Below are 16,897 nucleotides of genomic sequence, written 5' to 3' on the forward strand. Positions count from 1 at the left end.
TTTTAATTTGTATATATGAATTTAAATGTATGTATATATATATTATGTTTCATATTTATATATATTTATATATATATATATTCATGTTTGTAATTATATATATGTATTCATATTTGAATATATATATATATATATTAAATCTATATTTGTATTTATCTATATCGATATGTATATGTATACATATATAATTATATACACACCCCCCACACACACACACACACACCAGTAACTCCCCATCTCTCTATTATTCAGAGTGCAGCTAATTGCCCTCTCTTGCACCCAATTACAATTTCCTTATCATCCACACTCGAGATAGCAATTTCCTTCTCAATGGGTCTCCAAGAGCTCCAGGCAGCTTCAACCTTGAGCTAGCATAATAGGTAATAATTATAGTCATATATTTAAACAGATTCAGTGTTACCTCTTATTTCATGTTTCATGTAGAAAATTAATAGGCCAATTTCATATTTGAGTTGCATGTATCTTGAGTCTTTTCATACCGTATTCGAAAGACAGGAATGCTAAATATACAGGACTGTCTCAGAAAATTAGAATATTGTGATGAAGTTCTTTATTTTCTGTAATGCAATTACAAAAACAAAAATGTCATGCATTCTGGATTCATTACAAATCAACTGAAATATTGCAAGCCTTTTATTCTTTTAATATAGCTGATTATGGCTTACAGCTTAAGAAAACTCAAATATCCTATCTCTAAATATTAGAATATCATGAAAAAGTATACTAGTAGGGTATTAAACAAATCACTTGAATTGTCTAATTAACTCGAAACACCTGCAAGGGTTTCCTGAGCCTTGACAAACACTCAGCTGTTATAAATCTTTTTTTTTACTTGGTCTGAGGAAATATTAAAATTTTATGAGATAGGATTTTAGAGTTTTCTTAAGCTGTAAGCCATAATCAGCAATATTAAAAGAATAAAAGGCTTGCAATATTTCAGTTGATTTGTAATGAATCCAGAATGCATGACATTTTTGTTTTTTTAATTGCATTACAGAAAATAAAGAACTTTATCACAATATTCTAATTTTCTGAGACAGTCCTGTATAACACTAAACAAGTAAAGGCAATGTCGGCCACCATGAACAAATAATGTGTCGATAAAACCATCCTATACCATCATATATCTAGCATAACTTCCAGCTTTCATCCAAATGCAGTGCACATTTTAACCGGCTTCCCAGGGAATGAGTGAAAATGAGAAAATTGACATTTGGGTGCATGAAGATGAGTCTCCAGTCAGGTGCCATTACATCATTATGGAAGAAGAGGGTGCTAAGAGATGACTTACTTAAAAGAGCAACAGTCAAACCTCAAACTAACAATACTGTTTGGAAAACGTGATGGAAGTATGATCGTCTCATTTGTTTTTCGTCGATGCAGCAACTTTCCCACCTCAGTCGAGCGTAAAAAAGTAATTGCAATATTTTGACTTTTTTCAAATGTCCTCATTTTGAGTTTTTTATTCCACAGATTGGAAACAGCTCAAATAACCGACGGCTGGAAATACACTTAAACTCACCACTTTACTGCTTGGAGTTGCTCTTTTTAGCCTGTTCATTATCTCGTCTACTTGTCATTTCTTTCAATCGTTGTCGAACTAACCTCGATAAAGCAATCTGAACATTCTAATAACACTGAACATTCTAAAAACACTGAACATTCTAAAAACACTGAACATTCTAAAAAAAACACTGAACATTCTAGTAACACTGAACATTCTAGTAACACTGAACATTCTAAAAACACTGAACATTCTAAAAACACTGAATATTCTAATAACACTGAACATTCTAAAAACACTGAACATTCTAGTAACACTGAACATTCTAAAAACACTGAACATTCTAAAAACACTGAACATTCTAATACCACTGAACATTCTAGTAACACTAAATATTCTAAAAACACTGAACATTCTAAAAACAATGAACATTCTAGTAACACTGAATATTCTAGTAACACTAAACATTATAAAAACACTGAACATTCTAAAAACAATGAACATTCTAGTAACACTGAATATTCTAAAAACACTGAATATTCTAATAACACTGAACATTCTAAAAACACTGAATATTCTAATAACACTGAATATTCTAGTAACACTGAACATTCTAAAAACACTGAACATTCTAAAAACACTGAATATTCTAATAACACTGAACATTCTAAAAACACTGAACATTCTAGTAACACTGAACATTCTAAAAACACTGAACGTTCTAAAAACACTGAACATTCTAATACCACTGAACATTCTAGTAACACTAAATATTCTAAAAACACTGAACATTCTAAAAACAATGAACATTCTAGTAACACTGAATATTCTAGTAACACTGAACATTCTAAAAACAATGAACATTCTAGTAACACTGAATATTCTAAAAACACTGAATATTCTAATAACACTGAACATTCTAAAAACACTGAACATTCTAGTAACACTGAACATTCTAAAAACACTGAACATTCTAGTAACACTGAACATTCTAAAAACACTGAATATTCTAAAAACACTGAACATTCTAGTAACACTGAACATTCTAAAAACACTGAATATTCTAGTAACACTGAACATTCTAAAACACTGAATATTCTAATAACACTGAACATTCTAGTAACACTGAACATTCTAGTAACACTGAACATTCTAGTAACACTGAACATTCTAAAAACACTGAACATTCTAATAACACTGAACATTCTAAAAACACTGAACATTCTAAAAAACACTGAACATTTTAGTAACACTGAACATTCTAAAACACTGACCATTCTAATAACACTAAACATTCTAAAATACTGAACATTCTAAAAACATTGAACATTCTAATAACACTGAACATTCTAGTAACACTGAACATTCTAATAACACTGAACATTCTAGTAACACTGAACATTCTAATAACACTGAACATTCTAAAAACACTGAACCCTCTAAACGGCCAGCGTTTCTGAGATTGGAACGAGACAAGGGGAAACGGTGATGTTGTGATCTTCGCAATAAAACATCTTGTGACGTTTTGTGTCTTGGCTAATCAGCTTTAAGATGTGTCCAGCATCTTCAGTGCACAGACTGTTCCGCTCCTTGTCACACAAGGGGCCGGGGCTGCTCCCAGCGCTCACTCACAGTGAGAAGTCGCTGGCTAGACATGACATCAAGTGCCGGAGCTTTTGCCCTCGGCTTTTTGGAAAAATGACCCCTGGTCTAGAATATACTGTAATTTGGGGTTTTGAAGATGGTGTTAATACATTGATTTTAAACCCTCGATGTTGGCAATTAATGCTGATTCTGAACTTGCTCTATTGTCTTATTATCATTATATAATACCGTCACAGACTTATGAATATGCCACAATGTCCTTATTAGGGATAATGAGGTTAATCAATTATTCAATAAGTGGAGTTTTGTTTTTTTGTTCACTCACATCCCCTAGCAACCACCTCTGCTGTTGTCATGGGGATTCACAGAATAATTGCTTTTCTATAAAAAATGCAAACATCTTTTTTCCAGCAAAGATTGCAGAATAAGAGACTTCTGTAAAGATGTGAAACTTTAGTCAGTAGAGTTGTTTGATGGGCTGGTTTGTTTTCTTCTTTAACTCAGTTAGAGGAACTTTTTTGAGCTTCTGGCCTGTGATGATAACATCCACCAGCAAATGTCTCACTAATGGCTTTCTTTGTACTCTGCGCGCGCACACACACACACACACACACACACACACACACACACACACAATCGAGTTGCTATACATACTTACTAAAATAGCACCAAAGTCCCCAACAAATGATCACTATTCACTAAGGTTTACTCTAAGCTATATTAAAGGCAAAAAAGCATGTTTCTTTATGACGACACTTTTACTATACTCTGGAGTTTTGCCAACTTTATCCGTTCAATAATGCAAGCATACAGTATATAACAATGACTGTAAAAAAAAAAGATATCTTTTTTTTATTTCAATCGTTTGTAAAGTAAAGGTCTATTGCGTAGTCTGCTGAGGTTGTCTCCTCCCCTAAGTGTAGGTTGAAGGTTCTCAGTTTAAGTACATGTTGAGTGTTTTGTACTATATGACATTACCACTCAAAACTAACATTAAGTATATACCAGTGTCCAGAAACGCAGCGAGCTGATCAATTTGCTGCTTTTATTGCCCTCGTCCCACACCTCTGAGTGACCGCCCACCTCTCACTAGTCTGGTGTTGCTCTGTGAAAAAACCCGTCTCCAATCAGCACCTCGGCTGTGGTTGCAAACCTTTTTTCAGACTTTTCCAGAGTAGCTGTTGAGCCTTGTGTGAATCAGATGTGTTTAAAATAACAGATCTTTAAATATGAACACCAGTGAGTCTGATTTTCCCAGCTGCTCCTGAACGCATCATCTCACTCTTCCGGTAAGCTCTGGTTGCCAGCTCAACAGCGAGCATGACTTCTTCTTCTCTCCCTCCCGCTCCCTCTTGCTCAGTGTGTCTCATGTATAGTTATCCCCCTGCCTCCCTTAATGATAACGATACATGCAACAAGTGTAGTTTATTTGCTAGGTTGGAGGCAGGTCTAAGTGGGTTAGATGCACGGCTCCGCGCTATCGAAGCTCAGACAGCTATGCTAGTTAGCCCGCCCTCTCCCGTAGTCGGCGCGAGCTACAGTCAGCTGTTAGCTGTGCCCGCGGTAACCGTGCAGCCGGATGGTTGGGTAACTGTTCGCAGGAGTAGTAAGTCTACACAGAAGCCCGCTGTGCACCAACCACTTCACGTTTGAACCAGTTTTCCTGCTCAGCGACACACCCGCTGAGGAACACACCCTGGTTATCGGGAGCTCTATAGTCAGGAACGTGAAAATAGCGAAGCCACGGACCAGAGTCGTGTGCCTCCCGGGGCCAGAGCGGGCGACGTGGAGTCTTGTTTGAAGCTGCTGGCTAAGGATAGCGGAGATACAGTCAGATTGTAATACACGCCGGTGGTAATGACGCCGAGCCCGTCGGTCGGAAGTCACTAAAATTAATGTGGAATCGGTGTGCTTATGCCAAGACGTTGTCGGACACCGTAATTTTCTCTGGCCCTCTCCCAAATTTGCAGACAGACGAATTGTATAGCCGAATGTCGTCTTTCAACCGCTGGCTGTCGAGGTGGTGCCCAGCGAATAATGTGGGCTCGTAGACAACTGGAAGACTTTCTGGGAAAACCTGATCTGATGAGGAGAGCGGCATTCATCCCACGTTGGACGGAGCGCGTCTCATTTCTGCGAATATGACCAAGTTGATCACGGACTTAATCTATGACAACCCAGGGTTCAGATCAGGAACCGGGAGCAGAGTTGTAGTTTAACACCCTTCTCTGCTCTTCCATTCGAGCAGTTACCCACCCTTGACTTTAGAGTAGAGACTGTGTCTGTCCCACGGCCACTTCAATTAAATAAATCAAAGTAAGCAGAAGAGGAGTCGTACACAATAACCTTATACAAGTTAACACAATTATTTCAGCAGTGCAACAAAATAGGTCTATTAAATGTGGTCTCCTAAATATTCGATCTCTGTCATCTAAAGCTGTGTTACTGAATGATTTAATATCAGATAATCACATTGATTTATGTTGCCTAACTGAAACCTGGCTGAGCCATGAAGAATATATCTGCCTGAATGAATCGACTCCTCCAAGTCATATTAATACTCACATTCCTCGAGGCACCGGTCGAGGAGGTGGAGTAGCAGCCATCTTTGAATCGAGCCTATTAATTAATCCTCAACCAAAATTACACTACACCTCATTTGAAAGCCTTGTTCTTAGTCTTTCACATCCAACCTGGAAAACACTACAGCCAATTCGATTTGTGATTCTGTACCGCCACCAGGTCCATATTCAGAGTTTATATCTGAATTCTCAGAATTTATATCAAGTTTGGTTCTTAAAACCGATAAAGTTATTATTGTTGGAGATTTTAATATCCATGTGGATGTTGATAATGATTGCCTTAGTGCTGCATTCATCTCCTTGTTGGACTCGATTGGCTTCTGTCAGAGAGTACAGAAACCCACTCACAGCTTTGGCCACACGCTTGATCTTGTTCTTACTTATGGCGTTGACATTGAGCATTTGAACGTCTTCCCACAGAATCCTCTTCTGTCAGACCACAACCTCATAACTTTTGAATTTATACTACCGGAGTGTACTCCGTTAGTCAAAAGTTTCTACACTAGATGTCTAACTGATAGTGCTGTAGCTAAATTTAAAGAAGCGATTCCTTCTGTATTTGATTCGATACCACGTCTCAATATAACAGAGGACTCCTGGTCTAACTTTAGTCCGTCCCAGATTGATCATCTTGTTGACAGTGCCATAGGCTCTCTGAGAATGACACTGGACTCGATAGCCCTTTGAAGAAGAAGACAGTGAGGAAGAGGAGGTTTGCTCCTGGTATAACCCTCAGACCCGCAAACTGAAGCAAGCGTCACGAAAGCTTGAACGCATATGGCGTTCAACTAATCTCGAAGAATCCCGCTTAGTTTGGCGAGATAGTCTTAAAACATATAAGAAGGCCCTCCGTAATGCCAGAGCAGCCTATTACTCATCAATAATAGAAAAATAAAGACAACCCCAGGTTTCTCTTCAGCACTGTAGCCAGGCTGACAGAGAGTCACAGCTCTGTGGAGCCGAGCATTCCTATAAACCTTAGTGGTAATGACTTTATGAACTTCTTTAATGAAAAGATTTTAACTATTAGGACAAGATTAATAATCTCTAGCCCATAACCAGTGCCAATCTGTCCTCAAGTGGAATGGCCTTGGAAACCGCTGTATGCCCTGGTGTATATTTGGAGGATTTTCTCCTATCAACCGTGACCAATTATTTTCAACGGTTTCTACTTCAACACGTCTACCTGTCTCTTGGACCCCATCCCGACGAGGCTGCTTAAAGACGTTTTGCCTTTAATTGGCGGCTCTCTATTAGATATTATCAATGTGTCTCTGCTAACAGGCCACGTACCACACTCCTTCAAGGTGGCTGTTATTAAACCTCTCCTGAAGAAGCCCACTCTGGATCCAGAGGTATTGGCTAACTACAGACCGATCTCTAACCTCCCTTCCTCTCCAAGATCCTTGAGAAAGTGGTCGCAAATCAGTTGTGCGACTTTCTACATCATAATAGTTTATTTGAGAAATTTCAATCAGGATTTAGAAAACACCACAGCACCGAGACGGCACTGGTGAAAATTACAAATGACCTCTTAATGGCAGCAGATAAAGGACTCCTCTCTGTCCTGGTCTTGTTAGACCTTAGTGCTGCATTCGACACCATTGACCATGACATCCTGTTACAGAGACTGGAGCAGTCGATTGGCATTTCAGGCACGGCACTAATTTGGTTTAAATCCTATTTATCAGATCGATCTCAGTTTGTATTTGTAAACGATGACGCCTCGATAACCACCAACGTTAATCACGGAGTTCCACAAGGTTCTGTGCTTGGACCAATTTTATTTACCTTATACATGCTTCCTTTGGGCAATATTATCAGGAAACACTCCATAAACTTTCATTGTTATGCAGATGACACTCAACTATATTTATCGATAAAACCAGAGGAGAGCAACCAACTCTGTAAAATTCAAGCATGTCTTAAAGACATAAAAACATGGATGACCTGCAACTTCTTGATGTTAAACTCAGACAAAACCGAAGTAATTTTAATCGGCCCTGAGCACCTCAGAGATCAATTATCTGGTGATGTGGATTCTGTAGACGGCATTGCCCTGGCATCCAACACCACTGTAAAGAATCTTGGCGTTATCTTTGATCGACTTGTCCTCTCACTCCCACGTAAAGCAGATCCCAAGGACTGCACTCTTTCATATACGTAATATTTCAAAAATCAGGCACATCTTGTCTCAAAAGATGCAGAAAAATTGGTTCACGTTCGTTACTTGAGACTGGATTACTGCAACTCCTTATTATCAGGCTGCTCTAATAAATCTCTTAGGTCCCTCCAGTTGATCCAGAATGCTGCAGCTCGTGTTCTCACTAAAACTAAGAAAAGAGATCACATCACTCCTGCACTAGCTGCTCTGCACTGGCTCCCAGTAAAATCAAGAATCACTTTTAAAATTCTTCTCTTAACCTACAAAGCCTTGATTGGTGATGCTCCATCATATCTTAAGGAGCTTGTCGTACCATATTGCCCCACTAGAGAGCTACGCTCACTAAATGCGGGACTACTTGTAGTTCCTAGAGTCTTAACAAGTAGAATGGGAGCCAGAGCCTTTAGTTATCAAGCTCCTCTTTTATGGAACCAGCTTCCAATTTCAGTCCGGGAGGCAGACACAGTCACCTCGTTTAAGAGTAGACTTAAGACCTTCCTCTTTGACAGAGCTTATAGTTAGGGCTGAATCAGGTTTGCCCTGGTCCAGCCCCTTGATATGCTGCTATAGGCTTATAGCTGCCGGGGACGTTTTAGGATGCACTGAGTACCTATCTCCTCTTTTTTTTTCTCTCCTTAAGGATGAATTTTCATCTCTCAATCACACGTTACTAACTCTGCTTTCTCCCCGGAAGTCCTTTTGACTTTACGTCTCATGGGGTCATCGGACCCTATGAGACGGCATAGATCCTATCTGCCTGATGGATCGTCTGGGTCGTGGAATTCCTGCTCATGACTATGCCACTGTCCTGTTGAGACTCCGCCCACTCCTCCTCCCCACCGCCATCTGCCTGATGGATCGTGGAGGTCTCCATCGTGGAATATGCCTACTATGAACTATTCATACACTCTGTCATATTCATTGAATGTATTTTAACTCTAAATCTGTCCTTCTGTACACATTACATCTATTGCATCTGTCCATCCTAGGAGAGGGATCCTCCTCTGTTGCTCTCCTGCAGGTTTCTTCCCTTTTTTTCCCCCTTGAAGGGTTATTTGGGAGTTTTTCCTGGTCCGATGTGAGGTTTTGGGGCAGGGATGTCTATGTGTACAGATTGTAAAGCACTCCGAGACAAATTTGTAATTTGTGAAATTGGGCTATACAAATAAACTGAATTGAATTGAATTGAATGCGAAGGTATTTCTCATGAGAAATATATATATTTTTTTTTTGTACCGGAGGTGAAATCAAATGCGTAATCATAGTGGGGCAGATAACTGTAACAATCGTTCAAAAGTGGATACAAGCACCAAATTTGGTATATGTATCCCTCTGGGGTCATTAATTAAATAAAGAACGTTAGCCACTTAAATTTCAAAAATGGCCGCCATTTTCCAAGATGGCCGCCAATGTTGCTGCTTGACAGACATATTCTGCCACAGAATTGTACCCATGGGACATATTTTTACCATTAAATCCTCTATTATTTGCCCTGGGAACATCAATAATGTAAAAGATCGTAATTGGTGACATCTAGTAAATAACATGGAAAAAGACAGAAAAATGATTTAATATGAAGAATGTTTAATAAACAGAATGTATCATGTTATTGAGGAGGTTAGATCTATTTAGTTTTTCTGAGACATCTAAAATGTTTGAAAGTTCATTGCAGTTCTTTCTAGTCCAGTCACCTACAGCTGCACAGAGCTGTACAGGTAAGACCAAACTGGTAACATTTGCATCTTCCTTTGCATTCTACCTTGCATCCACATTTGGTCAGCTGCTGGCAACTCTCTGCTATTGGTGATAGCTCTGTCCAGAGGACCTGCCACTGATCATCTTTCTTGGTCCAGCCCCACTCAGAAGGACTCTCTGGTTCTGGTTGAAATGCTGTTGCCTGACTCCAAATGCAGCCTGCCTGGTAGGCTGCACGCTTTACATGCTGAAGCAATGCTGCTTTAGTCAGAGGAATGGCTTCGTATGACCGCTGTTTTCTAAGCAAACAAGTCCAACCTGGCATCATCCACTCCTGCTGCTTCACTGGATTTGTCATACATCATGACCACAAACCTTTCTAAAGTCTTGAGGTCACTGTCTATTCTTGGTGGATAGTGGCTGAGTTTGGTGAAGACTTCAGAGGCTTCATCAAATACACCCCACGTTTGCCAAGCCGTCTTCTTCCCTTTGCCACGGAAGGCTGAAACAACATCACAGCCTGTAAAGGCATGGAAGAAAAGGATTCCTCTTCTCCTCTCTCTTCCTATACACTGACAGAGGTCATGTACAGGGATCCACCTCATGTTCACTCCTTGACCAAAAGCAATCCATAACTGTTGTAGACCTGCTGCTTGAAGAACTGGTAAAGCACTGACTGCTATAACAAGGACGTCTATCACTGGCTTTCATCATGATGTTTTTGCTGCCATTTTGGACTGCATGCTTGGCATGGACAAAGATCCTGGTGTCCGCTTCCTCATGTGGGCATGAACTGACTTCATCTAGGTTGATGGACTGATTGCTGACAGCTTGCTCCTCTTTGGTCACTATAAGCACATTTGGTGTCAATGTTTGTGCAACCTTGTCAGCAAGGAAGTGGAACAACTCAGTTTTATTGTTGTCATTTCTAAGAAAGTTCCGCCAGTTAGTTGGTATTTTGCCATTGCTGGTCACTTTCCTTCTGGCTCCATGTCCTCTCTTAGACCTGGTCTCTGCTTTCAGACTTGATTGCTGGTACACGTCAAAGACTGTCTGTTCTCTTGTATTTCGCAGAATATGCCTGTACTTTTGGGAGAAACTCAAATGATGCATAGTCGTCAAATGTCTTAGAGCTCCGTGGGGGCAAACTGTTGAGTGCTGAGCCATCAATGATAATGGTTTCTACTTCTGGTTCGGTATCATAGATTTTGACAAGAGACTCACGTATGGCTGCCAACTGAGCTTTTTGAACAGTGTGGAGCCTCCCGGCTTTAGCTCAGTGGGGTAAGAGGGCCGTCCTTCAACCGCAAGGTCGTGGGTTCGATCCCCGCTCTCCCCATTAGCTGCAAGTCGAAGTGTCCTTGAGCAAGGCACTGAACCCCCAGTTGCTTCCCGGGCGCTTCACCGCAGCCCACTGCTCCTTAATAACTAAGGATGGGTTATATGCAGAGAACTAATTTCCCCTTGGGGATTAATAAAAGTGTATATTTATTTTATTAATTTTATCACTCAAGGCAGTTTATTATACCTCACAATTAGACTTATCTTTAGATTTATAAAGTGTATGGTGTTGTGTATCATTGTAATCCTTGACCATCAAAACATAGGGGTATACATTACCACTTTTCATTTATTGTGTTTGGGTGAAGAGATACGACGCAAAATACAGAATTTGGTTATGGAGGAAGGCAAAATGGTGGCCATGAATGCCACAAAGCATCCAATGATGCTGTCTATGGTATCATTGCAATCCTTGACCATCAAAACATAGGGGTTGACATCATCTTATACAGGACTGTCTCAGAAAATTAGAATATTGTGATGAAGTTCTTTATTTTCTGTAATGCAATTAAAAAAACAAAAATGTCATGCATTCTGGATTCATTACAAATCAACTGAAATATTGCAAGCCTTTTATTCTTTTAATATTGCTGATTATGGCTTACAGCTTAAGAAAACTCAAATATCCTATCTCTAAATATTAGAATATCATGAAAAAGTATACTAGTAGGGTATTAAACAAATCACTTGAATTGTCTAATTAACTCGAAACACCTGCAAGGGTTTCCTGAGCCTTGACAAACACTCAGCTGTTATAAATCTTTTTTTTAACTTGGTCTGAGGAAATATTAAAATTTTATGAGATAGGATATTTGAGTTTTCTTAAGCTGTAAGCCATAATCAGCAATATTATAAGAATAAAAGGCTTGCAATATTTCAGTTGATTTGTAATGAATCCAGAATGCATGACATTTTTGTTTTTTTAATTGCATTACAGAAAATAAAGAACTTTATCACAATATTCTAATTTTCTGAGACAGTCCTGTATGTACTTTGATGTTTTTTTCAGGAGATATCATGGAAAACACATATTTTGATAATGGCGGGAAATAAAATGGCATGCCGACATGAGCTTTTTTTGCGTTGGCTAACGTTCTTTATTGGAAGAGCAGTATCCATAGAGTAATTGTGCCAATTTTGGTTCTTGTATCCACATTTGAACGATTCTTCATCAAAAAATGCTGTTATCTGCCCCACTATCACTTGGCACCTCTGGTTCTTAAATAGGAAACATGTGATATGTACTATTTTGTATCTCCTCCTCCTCTGAACTGTGTGTGCACCAATTTGCTCTCGACATAACAAAATGTTCGTTATAATTTTTTTCTTTCTTTTTAATAAAACCTAATTTACTTAATTTATAAATGTATTTATTTAAACGTCAGTCGCACTGTGTAGGTTGATTTGATTCTTTTGTTTTCCTTACTAATTAATTCACAGAGATTTCACAGTTTACAGTCGGTGATGGAACATGCGGTCTATATATCCACATCTGGGCAGCCCGAGGGCTCTCAAAGGGCATTTAATCTATCAGCTATACCAGTTATCTAATACATTTACCATTTAAAAACTCACATCTAAGTCATTTTAACTGTGGACTACAATGTTTTACCTTTTCATTGAACACAACTGTGCTGCTTTACCGCTGACTGAGGCCTGAGCATGACATGTGACAATGTGATCTCTTTCTTGGTTCAACAGAACGGTGAGGCGTCCCTCTTCGAGGTGAACATCCGTTACGTTGGCGGCTTGCTGGCGGCGTACTACCTGACAGGAGAGGAGGTAAGATTAATAGATGTCTGTTATCCCTCTACTCCGGGGAGATCTGCGGCTTCCTTTATCCCCAACCAGCCCCGCTGTTTGAATGATGAAGGCTCGCCGCTGGGCGCGACTGCATGAGCGCGCGTGGTATTGTGTAATTCTTCTTTAGCCAGTTTCCAGCTCGAATAGAAATGAAACAAAAAAAGCATTGCTGAGATCAAATTATTTTGGGTACAAAATTACAGAGAATATAAGCTGCTCCGTAAATCAATTAACTTTCTTTTTTTTAGCCACGACTTATGCTCGACTGCAACAACAACGACAACGCGTGTTGAAATAGTCGACCGCTCTGATTCTGGTCCCTGAGATGCTTCCTCTCCATAGCAACGGCCGTGTCTTATTGGTCGTTTAATTATCCAAGAAAGTTCACGTGTTTTTAGGAAATTGTTTAAAGCAAATATTTTGTAACTCTATGTCTGAAAGGGGTGGGTGAGAATCAGGGGCGTCGTGAGGCCTATTTTAGGGGGGCTTAAGCACAGAGTGAACCTGTAAGTCCAGGCAGTTACAGAATTTGTCCATCAGTAACTATGGTAACGCTTGTTACCTGCTTACATTTTGGTTTGCTTTAGGCAAATGAAAGGGAAACGTATAAACTGTCTCCAGTGAACAAGAGTGTGAACGAGCGAATTCGAAATACAAGAAAAAACTCTCGACATCTCTCTATTCTTTGCATTAATAGATATTGTTATAATATTTTTTTCCATTGAATGGTATATTTGACACTGAAGTAGTTCATCTTTATCTCAGTGATAGTGTCCAAATGAGCATAAATTATGACGATGACCCTGAAATTCTGTCTAACAATGGATACCCGGGGCCCTCGCGGACATACCGCCCCCCTTGGGGCTTAGCCCCCCCGTTCGTTGAATCCTTCAAACGCCCCTGGTGAGAAGAAGGGTCAGTTAACAGAAAATGGCAGTCGAGTAATTTAAGAGCTGGTTGAGACCAGATTTTTTCTTCTATTTTTTCCCTTTTCCAAAGTGACCGTGGTGTCCTTGAAGGCCTGTGGTTGCGATCGCCAGCGACCAGGTGTGACGCTTTGAAATCTTTACGAGCGTGAAGCTCGGCCTTTTTTAAGAGAAGTATGAACACCCCGGAAGCCTCGGCTGGATAATTAGAGTTTACAACAACAAAATGGCCCGTGACAACCACACAGCACAAAATGGTCCAGTTAATCATCAATGCATGGCGGAGGCCGTCATGTCGCCGTAGCAGCCGCCCGGCCCGTACACTCGCCCGTACACGGCGGTCGTACTGTTATGAGCACCACTCAGTCGAAGAAGCTCAAATCTGTGCCCGAGCAGAATTAATGGGAAGAGGATCCGGTGACATATAAACACTCAAATCGGTTTAATGGACATTGATTTGCACGCCGAGCGAATTGAGCAGAGAGCAGCATTCTCCACCTGGATGAGTGAAATGTGAATACATTGCTGGAGCAGAATATATTGTTGAATCCATTATCCCGCATTTGCTTGCCATTAATGCCATGCAAAAAAAAATGTCTTCTATTTTAGTCACTGGTCCATGGACATTTTTACAAATGGCACATTAAAATGGCATTTTCTATTAGGAACGTGTGTGTGTGCAAAGGAATGGTGTGTTATCGAGGAAGTTTGCTCTTATCGCGCTGTCGCACAAGGAGATTCGTACCAAATAGTTTTGGTGATGAAAACCTGTTGAAAAGAAAGAGCGGCTATCTTTTAACACTTCTACATCTCTTAACGCGGACGAAATGATTCGCCGTTGCCTTTTTTTTGTTTTTGTTCTGGTCCAGTTTGTGCTCCGACCGAAATTATTGCCGACAGATAAAAGAGTAATCGTGAAGCCGTGTGCACTGACGGGTAAAAGTCAGGAAATCAGATCACATCAAAGTCTTTGTGTGTAAAATTATCTTCATAAGAAACATCTGACTGTGAGCGTAGTTGGTTGTGACTGCAGCTGGTTTTTGATGTCGTAAATGCTGACGGCTAGAAGGAGGATGGAAGACAATTTTGCACCGTATTATTACAGGGGTTATTGTGTGATGCTGCATCTCATTACCTTCGCATTGAAAATGCGGAAGGTTATGTTTTGATCGCCGTGTATTTATTTATTTATTTTTAATTATTTATTTATTTATTTGTATGCGTGTTATTCGCAAAACAAAAAAAGTTTTAAACCGAATCGCATGAAATTTGGTGGGATGATTGGTTATTATCCGGGGACCATTTGATTAGATTTTGGGATCGATCGGGTCAAAGGTCAAGGTCATGAAAAGGTCAACATCTTCTTTTTACCATAGCACGGTCAATTTGTATCCAATTGGCATGCAACTAATGCCAAAATGTTCATAATTCAATGCCCAATATTGTGATATGCGAAGGTATGCGCTCTACCGAGTGCCCGTTCTAGTTAAATATGTATCGGTAAACAGCTACAACACACAGAGTAGGACACAAGCTCATTACACCTCTATTCAAACTCACTTTCTGATGATTCAGGGAATCGCAATGCAGGTATTCCAAGTTAACAGAGTTACCATATTATCTTATATAATGTAATAACATATATTTCAATCCCGATTTGAGCTCACAAGAACCAAAAAACACAGAGAAATGCACCAAAGTCGGTTTGAAGTGAATCAAACGGGTGTAAAAGCAACCTCAATAAATCATTCTCCCGCTCACCCCACTGGAGACATTATTGTGGTTGTTATTAGAGTTTCCATCACCTCTGTTGCTCGCTAAGTTTGGCCTCGTCTTAGCGTTTGGAATTTCCGGTACGCCCTGCTCCATCTTTCTTATGAGGCGCGGCGCAGCGTCTCCGTTTTCTGACGGATGTGTCAATATACCCTTTACCCCGGCAGCGTTATCCATCACTAGGCTCACTTGTGTGTTCTCTTTTTTTTGAAGGGTCCCTGAGAGACAGATTTATACCTACCAAACCCCCCCACCCCCCTCGGCTGCTCTGTCCGAAATGATAAAACCGACAGATTGAAGGTCTGTCGCTGCTGCGGAGACTTAAATCAACCGAGATGAGCTGTGGAAGACTATTAAGAGATGGCGCTTCCACTTTGACCAGAGGACATTGGGCAGCTGGTGCCGCTGTAAATGATTGCTGGGGAGCGAGCGGCTGCTGATTATGGCTCCTCGCGGGATGCAGTTTTGCCGGTGAAGTGCTTGGAGCCGAACTGGAGCATCACCTGACCATTAATAACCTCCTGTTGTTTTGACCGTGTGTGTGTGTGTGTCCTCTTTATATGTGTATTTTCATGGGACGCCAGGAAGATCATGGTTATTTTTTTTCTTCTCTCCAAGTTAAACGTGTTGGTCAATCGAGTCTGGCCGACGCTCCTTTTGCCGCTCCTTCATCATTCACCTTCACACCCTCCTGGCCCGGCCGAGTGGCCCCAACAGAAGGGGCCATTACAGTTCTGCAGGTGTTAGAAGCGCGTGTCCATCTGTGATGAGCCCACCTGTACGGCTACGCATTGATGCCTGAGGGCTGCATTACCGATTTCTCAGTTAATTGTCTTTTTATGCATTGTTCAACTGTTCATCTTTGGCATGTGATTGGACCCCCAAAAAATGGGCAGACTTGGAGTTTCAGGCAGTTGAAAAAACAAAGTTGTTGACCACTGATATCAAGCCTCACCCCCTCAGACGCACACACACACACACACCTCTTCATATTGCTCTGTTTGTCAACACGTCCACAAACAGTAAGAAGGGAGTTTTATATGGACAGAGAAAAAAATGATGCTGATTTATTTTTACATCTTATCATATAACAAGAGATGGATACATGTGTCCCCATCTCCATTGTCTCCGGATGCAGTGTGTTTATATTAGATAGCCTCTCTTATATTTGACATAGTAGTTCGGTATGGGTCTCTATGAGCACATGTGTATTAGCATGATTGTGTCTTTTCTGGGCCTTTTGTATATATTTTATAAGCCCCTTTCTTCACCTTCATATTAAAACACGCATGTTTGAACAATATGTAAACTCAACCTCAATATCTCAACTGCATGCCTCTGTGCTGTCCACTGTGTGTGTTTCATTTGTACGGGTCTCTTTTATATGTATATATATGTGTGTGTGTGTGGTGGTGAGACCTTCCTGTGTCATCCCCACCCCCTTAGCAAGAACAGAGAACAGTGGAGGGAGGGAGGGTGGGAG

General features: G+C 40.3%; 1 protein-coding gene across 5 annotated transcripts in view; it reads left to right on the forward strand.

Annotated features, from left to right (window-relative positions):
* LOC130212557 (mannosyl-oligosaccharide 1,2-alpha-mannosidase IC) overlaps positions 1-16,897 on the forward strand; it is a 183,627-nt gene that overhangs the window by 107,842 nt on the left and 58,888 nt on the right. For all 5 annotated transcript variants that reach the window (XM_056443558.1, XM_056443557.1, XM_056443561.1 and 2 more), the window contains exon 4: positions 12,614-12,694. In XM_056443558.1, coding sequence (XP_056299533.1) covers positions 12,614-12,694 — 81 coding nt within the window. The remainder of the gene's footprint in view (positions 1-12,613; positions 12,695-16,897) is intronic.

This window comes from Pseudoliparis swirei, chromosome 22, assembly GCF_029220125.1.
Source record: "Pseudoliparis swirei isolate HS2019 ecotype Mariana Trench chromosome 22, NWPU_hadal_v1, whole genome shotgun sequence".
Taxonomy (NCBI): domain Eukaryota; kingdom Metazoa; phylum Chordata; class Actinopteri; order Perciformes; family Liparidae; genus Pseudoliparis; species Pseudoliparis swirei.